Source organism: Taeniopygia guttata, chromosome 5, assembly GCF_048771995.1.
Source record: "Taeniopygia guttata chromosome 5, bTaeGut7.mat, whole genome shotgun sequence".
Classification (NCBI taxonomy): domain Eukaryota; kingdom Metazoa; phylum Chordata; class Aves; order Passeriformes; family Estrildidae; genus Taeniopygia; species Taeniopygia guttata.
In genome coordinates, this window is record NC_133030.1 from 35,090,005 (window position 1) to 35,102,500 (window position 12,496).

The window sequence follows — 12,496 nt, forward strand, 5'->3', positions numbered from 1 at the left end:
TAATACAAACAGCTGGAAGAGCAGATTTAGAAAAATCTCAAAATTACTTCCAAAATGTTTTATTGATCCATGTATCATTCCAGTCTAGCTTTGCAACATTAAAGATATTTGACTAACAGCACAGTGAGAGATGTTATTCCATTTTTGAATTTGAATTATTAATTGGTCCATGTTAAAATTAAAATGAAGTTAGCAACTACTTGGTTTCTTGATAAAAGCGTAAGAGAAGTTTCCTTTGGAAATGTCAGATGCAAATGGTAAACACTATTCTCAGATGTTTTACACTAAAATGAGGATAGACACTCCATAGCACAAAAAAAAAAGAGGCAGAAACTGCAATGGTGATTTTATTACAAAGAACAACAGGATCAGTGCCTTCATTTTACCTGTCAATGCAAGTTTCACCACATCTCAACTTAGTATCTTTAAGCTCAAGTTATCTGTTTAAAATTCACTTCTTGGAGGTATTCTTCTCTGATCCCATAATGGATGCCTTCAAACACACCCTTTACACTCAGAAAGTATTCCTGTACATCTCAGTACATCTAATAGTCTTCTCCCAGCCTGAGCTGCTCCATTTCCTTTACACTGGTGTGCAGTTCAGCACTGTTTGCATCACAATCTTTCCTGCCATTCTCACCATTTGCCTAGATATTGTATATACTCAAATTTCTACAACTCTTCTAGACTACAATATCATCATGCAACAGTCGACAGCCTTCCATGTTTCCCATTACCTTGATTCAAGTTTTCCAATTCTCTGCTTTCTGGGATTGTCACGTAAGAGCAGGTCATTTCATATCAAGCAAGAATGTTGAGAATAATGCTGCAGAGCATAATTCTACATATTGGTGATGTTATTTTCAAGATCTGTTTTCCCTTTCTCTGCTGCCTTCTATCGAACCTGCTTTTAAGGTATGGTATTTCCAAAGGTACTGCAATTTATTTTCACATTCAGTGCAAATACTAATGGTCACCAGACTAGTCTCTGATATTGCATGTTCACACACTTGTGCCATGTTCTCCACTATCCCTCTCATGGTCTCTTGTGGACACTGAGAAGACTTCTAAATTTTTACTTTAAAAAAATCCGTTATTGAAATTGTAATTTGCCTTACTGTCTTGCTTAGGGTTCTAATGCATAGAAAAATGGCATTGAAAATGAAGCACTGTGTTTAATATTTTTTTTGGAAAAAATACTCCAGTGAGCAAGTGTCCAGTACCATGGACACCTTTCCGTGGTATTTCCCCCTTTATCCTGCAAATACTTACTACATTTTCAACCTGAAGATAACTGTAATTATTACTTCAAATGTACAAAAGAAATACTTTATTAATAAATGACCACTCCGAAACAGTACTGTTCTACTTACAATGACAATGAGCAGTAATGTGCTTTATACACAAATCCCACTTGGTTAGACCGGGAAGATTTTTTAACAAATTTGTTACTTTGCACATATTACAAAACATTACAGCCTGACTTTGTAAGTCAGGTATTAAAAAAATATAACTTCTGTACCAAAATGACTTACTCTGTCATCTGGCATCACTGTAAAATCACCATATATATTTGCTGGATGTTAACAATTAACATCTCAATTTTTCTTTTTAAAATGAAGTCCTATTTATCCATAAGGAAAAAGAATACAAATATACCTGTTCCAGTAGCTCCAAAACTGGTCCTGCAAGTGGGCTTGGTGGCTACTTTCATCACCAAATGAGGCTTTGCTTTCAATCCAGTGGATTATGTGTCCTTCCACAGCTAGGGTGACAGTAGAAAATAGACTGAACTCTGAAAATCACACTCAACAGCCTCTAAGATTGTGTTAGGGAACATTGTATTTACTCCACAATCTACCACATAATTCATGCTTGTAACTGTGTTACATATTTGTAAAAATTATCTTTCAAATATGTACATAGGGCATTTAAAAAAACACCAGAAAATACTTTCAACATATAATCACATGAATTTCAGTTTAATTACACCCTGTTCCACACATCTGCATTTATTTTAACAGAAAGAGAATGTAAAGAAAAAGAGATTAGACTAAGAAGCAGTTGTATTTTTCTACTACCCTTACTTTGTTAGAAGGTAGTTGTCAGGTAAGAAATTGGAAACTTCTGCTGAATTATAAAAACAGTTAGCTAAGCTGCTAAAGACAGACACTTGCCACCAGCCCAGAATGGAATGTATAAGAAAGGGAAGGAAATTTATCCTGGACATGTGTCTGCTTCCTTTCTTTTGTAAAACCAGCAATGTTTAATTAGAAAGAAGTTAGGAATAAGAAAGCTTATGTGAAAAAAATGTGGTTTTGAATTTCTGTTTCTTTCCATGCGTTGGTATTTGCTTTGGTTCATGTCTTTCCTAATTTCTTGCAGGAGTGAACTACTAATATTAATAAAATAATATTTTTTTTTTAAAAAGGAATGTCCTCTCTGAAACTGACAAAGTAATTTCACAGAAAAAATAATGAGTATCACTCTAAGCATCACATTCTTTCTCCAAAAAGGTGTTGTTGGGTATTATCGTTAAGATCTTTAAAAATGTTACTTTTGAGTTACCTACAATATCTACAACCATCATGCTTTAGCCTAAATTTGACTTGGATTGAGGTTTTCAGAGAACATGCAAACCTAGAAGCACTATACAGAAAGATTACAAGAGGCTATAGCAGCAAATGATTGATCACAGATGGCAAAATTACCCAGGGGATCTGGGAAAATAACTCATGAAGTACCATACTAAGCTCTATGTGCCACCACTACCTTGCTATCAGTAACCCTGTTAACTTGTATAGGCCTATACCACTACATCCTTCCCCACTCCCAACACCTTTAGACCCCAGGAGATATAACAGCTGAGGTATAATCAGCTCAGAGGCTCTTTCTAAGAAACCTCTGCCTTTCCTAGGTATGTACTGAGTCATAAAGAAAAGAATCCAAGGATTGCTATACCTTAGTTCAGATCAGACAACAGATAGAACATGATATCCTGTAAGTCTCAAGTGATTTTAATAATTTGAAAGAAACAACACACTATTATTATTTGAATTTGAGACAAATATATGCAAATGAATTAATGACTATTTTTAACCTTCTTTCTAATAGGGTAACATTACAAAAATAATTTTTTGAGTGTTCCCTGGTTTCCCCTCTCAAGAATTAAAAAAAATAGCTGCTTTTCTAGTTTCCTTTTTATCAGGCTCTGGAATACATGGGACATAATCTCATGTTTCTAATATAAACGTGGCTACCCTTAGCACCAGGTATGTACTGTGTTATTATGGTCCGCATTACTGGGAAATCGTACTAATGTATACAACTTTCTGAAGAGCAGGTAAAGAGGGAGGCAGGCTCTTTTCAGTGGTGTCTAGTAACAAGACCAGTGGCAATGGGTACACACTTAAACACAGGAGGCTCCACCCCAAAATCAGGAACCACTTTTTCACTATCAAGGTGCCTGAGCATAGGCACGTGTCACTTAGAAAGGTCGTGGATTCTCCCTCCTTGCTGATATTCAAGAGCTGTCACATGACCTCAAGACCAGAAAAGGTAGATGAACTTTAACATGACCTTTATACTTACTTTTTACCTTATTCTTTCTTGCTATTCAGGCTTTTAAAAAACAGTAAAGAACTGCAGAGTTGTATTTGGATCCAAAGTGATGGCAAAAGAATAATTGCAGAATGACAAACCTTTATGCAATGACCTACAGGTGTAATATAATAATCTTAAGACTACTTTGAACTGATTATTTCTAGAAGTAAAAACATTTATAGCTATTTCAGAGTTTAGTTCAGAATACATTAGAGGGAGCAGGGATTTAGGGGTTTTTACTGTTGCTTTTTTCTCCTTTTCTTGATAATGAGATAAAAACATGCAGAGACTAAAGAAGAAACACTGGGTAATACAATTTAGGATCAAATCTCTCTGATTCAAATTAGAAGTTCTTACAATTATTGGGTAACTCCTGAAGAGACTTATTTGCAGTACGCTAGAATATGATTCACTTAAGTAGCCATAGTATTTTAGCATGGGTACTTCTACACAAAATAATAAAAATTCTTTTAAAAGACTTACCTACTGGCACTTCTAAAATAAAGTCTGGTGTTTTGTCATAACCCTTTGCACGAAGCTGATCTTCAGCTGTACATAGAAAATAAGAACTACTGTTTATAAAACTATTCTATTAAGTAGACAGCAGCATAATTAATTTCATTCTAAATAAGAGTGCAAGAATTACTAATGCAGTCATACATATCTTTCTTATGCATGCAATGCTGTGTCAGATTAAATGAACCTTTGTAGAAAACCTGAAGCATGGATATAAAAATGCTTCTTTGTCATCCCTGCATTTTTATGTCTTCATTATAAACATCATTAATTCAAGCCGTCATACAGTATTTTATAACCTCCAAATATTCAAAATAAAGAGGTATATTCACTGATTGAAAGAAGAGTCTCTCCACCTTTGGATGTCATAAGATTAAGCCTACCAACACCACAAATATAGCTATACCATCACTCTTGCCTTGGTTTTATTTTTAATGTTAACATAAAGTTGTTAAAGAAAAAGAGCAAGAAAATCTTTCTGTCCCAGAAATTTATCAAAGTAAAGAAGAGTCATAATTTTAGCTTATCTTGCATTCTGGATTCTGTAGAATTTTTATGATTTCTGAACATAAGAAGATTGAGACATTCTGCTAACATTACATCTACAGCTTAAAATTATTAGAGCTGAGTATTTCAAGAAATAATAATGAGTGAGCAAGACAAAACTACAAAAGGCAAAAGATGCTCCCTTGAAAAAAAAGAGGAAAAAAAAGAAAGGAAAAAGCCCATGCCACCCCTTAATATTTTTAAACGATTGTCCTTGATTTCTGATACCATTACATTGGTATTTCTGAAACACCATTCTCCATTAGAATTTGGAGTGACCTGGTCATTCAATTCCAGGCATGGCTTTCTGTCTTCACCCAAGCTCAACTAATGGCACTACCTAGTAACAAGTAAGACTGTGTAGCCCCTTAACACCTTCTGGGCTGTTGACATTGCCATGCATCCCATTCGCCTTTCTACATCACCTTTGATTAAAATTAATGGTCCATTCTCACTGTTGGGTAGCTTATTTCCAATCCATTTATCAGCTTAGGACAGTAGTTTCACGGCCAATGTTCAGAACTCAGTTTTTGAATACTTTGTGCAAATCCTGAAAGGTCAGCAGTTTGAGCCCAAGTAACATTTTAATGACAAGAAAAACATACTAACTTAGAAATCAAAATACTGTAATATTGCCAAAATCAAACCCTCCACTCTTTTTCATTGAAGAATATAACTCGGAAATATTTTATACAGTGAACTAATTCTGAAATTGGGATAGAAGTAAATTTGGAAAGCTGAACATTCATGTCAGTATAAATTGCAATAGGTGTTTATTCTTTCCGCATGGTACTATATATTTTTTTTTTTAATTTTGAGAGTATTTCCTCACTATAAACATGACACTAAATAGAAGTCTTTGCAATGTGACAAATTATCAGATGATAAGAGATTGTCATTCTTATCACATGATAAGATAATGAAAAACATTTCTAGGATTTGGAGACAGACTTGGTTTTTGACTAATTTTTGAAATTTAGATTGCCATGTATACAGATAAATGATGTTAAGATCAAGAAGGTTCTAATTTAACAGAATCTCTGAATAGAAAGTTTTACGCCATAACATAAAAATGAATTAATGTTCTATGTAATCTTTTAAAAAACCAACAAAACAACTAGTTAACAACTAGTTAACTGCAACCTGCTCTTAATTGTTTAAAATAATCTAGCATAGACAATAGGATGTCTCAGCTGAAATTTTGTTCATTTAAGAGCAATAGCAATGGAAAGGTCAGTCTTTTCTTTCACATCTAACAAATGCTAGTACCACAAAATAAGGGAAATGAAACTTAAAAAAACGTACTGAAAGCTGAAACAGATGTAAACACATGTTTCATAGGTCAATATGGCAGGTCTCTGAACCAGAATCTGCATCAGCATTACTTTTAATATTCTTCAGCACATTATTTTTTCAAGGGTGCCTGATTACTTTTAAAATCTTTTCATATTAATTCATGACTTGCAAAAGAACGTATTTTTTATTTTATATCTGGTTCTAAATGTTATCATGTGGTTTATCCTAGCATTCTGTATTGTGATTAACATTGGAAAACATTAAAAAACATGTTTATTATTTATGTATCTGTATGTGCAGAAATAGAACTTTGCATTACTATTTCACCAAGTGTTTTGAAGCTTTATAACACTGGGCAAGAAATAATTACTGAAACTCCTCACAATTACCATCAAATTTTTGTTTTAAACCATAACACCATCAAAAAGAAGTACTAACTTTTCAGCCAAGGTATATTTCACATTGGTCCAGAAACTACAGAGGCAGCATTCTGCACCTCAAAAGATCTTTAAACTCCAGCATGGATTAAAAAAATAATTCAGTAACTACTTGAAAGCCAGCTCACAGCAGTTTTGACAGTTACACTTATAAATCCTCAGGTCTGAAAATTATGTGGAAACAGACCTAATAAGCAGTTTGTCAACAGATACCCCATTAATCCAGATTTTCAACAAAACTGCAGCTTCATCTTTACCATAATGTTACACTCAATCAGAACCATTTAACACATCATTGTTCTTATATAGCCCTCCTCTGCTGATGCATGAATGAGCTACAACTGCAAATTTAAGATTACAACAGAAACAACTGATCAGATTTCACGATTTATATCCACTAGTGGGAATCAAAGGAGGATAAAGCTCAGTACCTCCCCATATATCTAAAAGCTTTCCTAACATATTCATGGTAAAGATACAAAAATAAAAATCCCATACAGAACTTAGAAGCTGCTGGCATTTCAGTATGGCACGTGAAGCTGTGAGCCTGTTTTGATAAAATGCTTCTATTGATCACTTTAATCTCAGGCCAAGTGATAAAGACTGGAGAGCTGTGTTTTTGCTGAAAAGAGGACATGGTATATGAAGCACTTCTCGTGAAGTGTAAATTAATAAAATGTAACCACCATTAGCGAGTATAGGTTTCTAGTCAATTACAGGGTGAGCCTGAAGGTGTTACTTCTAATCTGTAGGCTTTGAAAGCCAACTGCTCTAGAAATAGACAAATTCTGTCCAGAACCTGAAAAGCTGCTTCATGCTCAAAGACTATAGTGAGGCACTTCATGTCCACTGTGTCCTTTGAGTGTACTTTTCCTCTCCTGTACTAGACTCTGCTGTTCAGGTGAACACATTCGATACAGTGAAATAGTACACTAATATTGGAACTGCAAAATTTCTGTTTCTTTGAAATGTGTTAAAAAGTAATGGAATTACAAGCCATAAGCCATGTAAATCATAAGCCTTCTTCAAAACAAGAATGAAGTATTGTGCAACAAAGCCTGAATTTGTAGACCTATGGGAAATACTGGCATGTCTTCTGTTTTTCTGGTGTTTTCTTCAAGCAATTTTGGAACTAGTTTTTCAGAAAGGAAAGGTTGGGGGACCTTTGCAAGGGATTTGGTAGGGTTCATCTTGCAGATACTTGGGAAAGTTTTTTTTTAAGAATATCCCAAACACATGTAAAACCTGAAATACATACATGATCGCAGACATGAATACAAATCTTAACATATCTTAAATCATGACTAAACAATACTTCACTATATAAAAAATGTGAACAACAAGTTAAGCTCTCATTTCTATCTTCATATTCTAACAAGTTAACCCATTTCTAGATGTTTTAATTCGATAGCACAAGTTTCTTTGAGCTAATTTCTAAAGACAAAATTGATGCTTATCCAAAGTCACAAAACAGTAAAATTTAAATGCGATTTTTATACTGCTTAAGCTTAAACAAGCCAAATAAAAAGATAATTCATTGGGTTGAGGATCCTTTAGTGAGTCATCCAGTCCATTCCCTTGCATCGTGATGGAATTGATTTCATTATCAGCTTTGATAGATGAGTGTCAAATCCAGCCTTGAATTTTTCATTGAAGGTGATCCCACAACCGTCCCTGGCAGTTTGTAATACTTATTTTTCCTAGAACTGTTTGGTATTTTAATTTGCCATCATCTCTGCAATTACAGCTTAGGCCTTTTACCTGTATCTGCACTCTTACAGTCAAATAAGAAACCTACCTCTTCTAATTTTCATACTGTCATTTGCAAGCTTGTTATGTGATAGTTAATCCTCTCCTTTTTTTCACTTTTCTCTAAAATAAAAGAGCACACTAATTCTGTTCTGTAATCATATGGATAAATCTCTTAAAAAGCTCTGTAACACTTTCTAACTTCTTAAATTTGTTTAAGGTTTCCAAAATCTTGACCTGATCTCCTGACAGCTTCAGGAGAGATCACAGCTCCAGGTAAACCCAGCAAAATTCACACAAATTTAGTACAATGCTCAACCATTAACAGAAGACAGCATTTCACTTCACGGTCATCTATTACATAAGGAATCTAAGATTTAAGAAGTCATTGTTTGTGATCACATTTACAGAATGGATACTTTAAACATTAATCTTTGTTTCAATGGCTCTTATGTAAAAGAAACCTACTACAGGCTAAAAGAAAAAAATGGAAGTAACTTCCTAACTAATTAATCCTTAAAGTAACTTTAAAAATTGGGAGTGTAAAAAAGAGTAATTGCATTGATTGGGAAGCAGGGGGCAAAAATTCAGCAGAAACTGCACAGCAAGGTAAATGAGTGAATCTTCTAGCAGTTCTTTAATACATAAAGCATTCTGAAGCTAATATTTCATATGCTTCTTCCTAAATCTCATAAGGCCTGGATTATGGCTAATATCTCATGACACCAAAAGTAATACTGCAGCAGATATTAAAGCATTTTTTTCAGCTACTTATTCTATAAAATATTAATTGCAAGCCTGTGCATGTGCTGTATATATAGGGTATTAGGTAACAGAGTTCCTGCTCAGTTCTAAATCAATAAAAGATAACATATATAGCATCAATCATATTTTACTCTTCCTTTACTACCTAATATAGGGAGCATTCGGGCTGAATTTTTTCCTAGATAAACAGCTACTAACACCTCTGAAGTTAAGAATTCACTGGATAGCCTCTGCTACAGATTCTTACCTATGAAAGAGAGATTTTTTTCCAAAAGCATTTCTCGCAGCAAGACTTCGTGCTCATGCCCAATAGCGCTGATAGATTTAGGTTAAGAAATAGAGGATTACTTTGGAAAAGAAGAAACTTCATAGAAATATCATGAATTTATTTGCCTTCATCTGCATTTCAGAAGTGACCAGTGATTTGAACTCTAAGTTTTGAAAATCCTTATAATGACTTTTAGAAGCATACACAACGTTGCAAAAATCAGATTATGGTACTAACAGCATACACTTTAGAATTAAAACCCATTTGACCATATTTATTCAGTACATTTAAGGGTAGTATTTCAATTTTTTCTTTAGTGGTTATTCTTCTAAATATAAAAGAAAGCGTGATCCTAAAACATGCAGTAAAATACCTTTAAAGTTGCACTTTACTGACTCCAATTCTCCAATCCAGCAAAGGATGAAACAAACTGATTTTCTTTCTTAATATCCTGAAATTGATAGGTACTACATTCATCTGAAACATCTTACTGTAAAAAAACCATCCTTTTAATTGATTTTTCAGAAGCATGAACTAATATCAGGGAAGGATGAAATCATATTTTATAGTGAAGTCCTTTTCACTTCACTGACAGCCTGTTGATCCAATGTCCTATTCCTTAAAATATGTAAAAAAAATCACCATATTAAATATTTTTAATTTATCCTCTTGGAGGTCAAAGTTCGATTCTGGAAGCTTTTAAGAAGAATCCTATAGAACAATATAATAAAAGATATTACGTTAAAAGCAATTAAGCTCAAAATTCTGTTTAAAGTAACTTCTTAAAACCTAAACTACAGATCATCTTGCCATTACTATTAGTTACTTAACTTATATGAACCCTTCATACTGAACAGCAAACAAATAATTTTATGGAATCACTTCTTATGTACATACAGCTTATATAAATTGAAACTCTTATTTTGTTAAACTCTACTAGCAACTTCAGAACAAAAGGGACAAATGAAGAATGGCAAAAAGGTAAGAAAAATACCACAAACAGAATTTACAATGCAGCACAAGCAAAAACACTTAGTCTATAATAATACCTGTTATCGATGCATGGCAATGACCATGGGGCAAAACTTGTAAATAACATCACAAGCCATTTTCTACTCATGCAATCTAGCAGCCTAGTTTCCCGTAAGCATCTGAACTATTACTGAAAAATAGCCTCTTGGCATTTACAAAGAGGTTGACTTCATACTTTGGTCCATGCATATACAATTAGATAGTTATATTTAAAATCAATATGCAATCCTTCAGAAGACATTATGCTTTTAAACCTTAACTTTAAATTGATTTTTAACTATTTTATGCACCTCAAAATTAACATCTAATTCAGCAACATACTTGCAGTAATGCACTCACACAACTTAGTATTAAACTTTTCTGTACCAGAATGGAATTGAAAAACTCCTCATTGCTCTCATTGATGCCACTGCATATTCAACAACCAATTTGAGCCAGAACATGAGGAGGATATAAAAATCTTTTCTAAATTGCAAGCAACTAAGTTTAAAAATGGTTCATAATTCTACATATGTGTCTTTGTTACTTTTAAACATGGCACTTTCATAAGACTGCAGCCAGACTGCTCATCCACAAAATATTAATCTTAAAATTCTGGATATGAAAACCAGTGATCAATAACCCTTTAAAATGTGTGGCTTATTAGATTAATTAATTAGATTAATTCACTTTCAGAGAACTTTGTTTAATCATGAAGATAATCTCAATGAATATTTAAAATTACAATTAAAAGCACAAAATACAAAGACAATTAGAACTCTATTCTGCTGCTGTTAAAATCAATGAGGGTAGGGCTGATCTAGCAGAAAGTATTTTTAAGGAGTGACAATCACCTGTATCAAAACTACATGAAGTAATTTTTCATTGATACTAAATATTCACTGCAGCTTTCCTATCTGGCACCTGTACAGTGACACCAAGATTTCCCCCCAAACTGCATGCAGAGATTCAGGCAAGGATTCTCTAGGACTTGGGAAGGATGTGCCTTACAAGCCTGCTCAGTGATAGCAGGTCATGATTTTTTTGACTACAGACTGCAACAGAAGAGATGCTCCTGCAGAATTTTATTAAAACAGATTTGGGTTTTTTGTGATCATTCCTACCAAATTACAATCTTAGTCTGGAATACTCAGTGCCACGTGGAGTTCCCTCATGCACACACCATATGGATCTCTAATTAACTATTTCAAACTACAAAAAAATATCCCTGAAAATTCAGGATATATAAGGTTTTTTTTACTACAGCTAAATCTCCTTTAATAAGAAGAGAAAATAAAAGAACTGCACTGGAGTGTCAGATGGGAGTTTAAAAATACTAATCAGCCAATCACACCTGACCTGCACTGGAAAAAAATTCAGTTAAAACTCATATTCATAAAAAAGCAAAGCCATAATGTTGAACACTATGTATGAAACTTATTAATTTAATCACAGATTAACTAAGATTGGAAAGTATCTCCAGGGATCATCTAGTCCAACTCCACCAGTCAAAGCATGGTCACTTAGTCTTAAGCAAAAACCAGATATGCATTTCAACTGATCAAAACCAAAGAGGTTCAGTCGGGCAAACTGCCCTGTTCCCATGGTCCATCTGATTTTTGTTAGTTAAGAGAAAGCTCTGCAGTGACCCTCTAGCTGACTGAATGTAAAAGAGAGGAGTATCAAATGTGTTTTGTGAAGCAGAACTTCATGTCAGGTTAAAGCTAGACACATCTCTTCCACACAGTCTAAGCTCATCAATTGTGCACCTAAAATTTTATGGGAAAGGATACTGTTTGATGCAGTCCACCAGTGGTCCATAACAACAGTCATTCACAGTACACTGCAGACAAATAAGAGAAGTAGTATACTGATGGGCAAGTACAAAACCATTATAGTTAAAGAGTATCTTAAAAACAGTAATTACTTTTCCTCAAAAAGGCTATCAGATGCTGTTCAGATTTAATCACAGAAAACAAAACCTGCATGCTTTTATTCACTATAAAAGCAAGCTATTAAAAAGTGAATGCTCCCCTCACAAATATTGCACTGCCATTTATAGTGCACTCTGACCTCACTGATAGTTTATGATGACAGTAATTAAATGAGGTTTAAAATCTTTTACTCTGCTAGGCAGATAACAAAATTGCCACAGGAAAAAAAAAAAACCCAAACCAAACAAAACAAGTGTGATTAATACCTGATAGACTTGATTTGCTAGCACTCCATCTGGAATCTGAGAAGGGTCCCGTAGCATGCTATTTATAAGAGTTTTGGAGGCTACAGAAATAAAAATAAAAAAAAT

At 33.9% G+C, this 12,496-nt stretch overlaps 1 protein-coding gene and 1 long non-coding RNA gene across 5 annotated transcripts in view; one reads left to right on the forward strand and one right to left on the reverse strand.

Moving 5' to 3' along the window:
* Positions 1-12,496, reverse strand: part of CDIN1 (CDAN1 interacting nuclease 1) — a 121,324-nt gene that overhangs the window by 57,414 nt on the left and 51,414 nt on the right. For all 4 annotated transcript variants that reach the window (XM_072930157.1, XM_030273126.4, XM_002200499.6 and 1 more), the window contains 5 exons: positions 12,392-12,471; positions 11,985-12,034; positions 9,160-9,227; positions 4,087-4,152; positions 1,660-1,765 (listed from right to left, as the gene is read on the reverse strand). In XM_072930157.1, the coding sequence (XP_072786258.1) occupies positions 1,660-1,765; positions 4,087-4,152; positions 9,160-9,227; positions 11,985-12,034; positions 12,392-12,471 (370 nt within the window). The remainder of the gene's footprint in view (positions 1-1,659; positions 1,766-4,086; positions 4,153-9,159; positions 9,228-11,984; positions 12,035-12,391; positions 12,472-12,496) is intronic.
* The window catches only part of LOC121470030 (uncharacterized), a 31,328-nt gene that overhangs the window by 15,597 nt on the left and 3,235 nt on the right, over positions 1-12,496 (forward strand). The gene's annotated exons all lie outside the window — the stretch shown is intronic.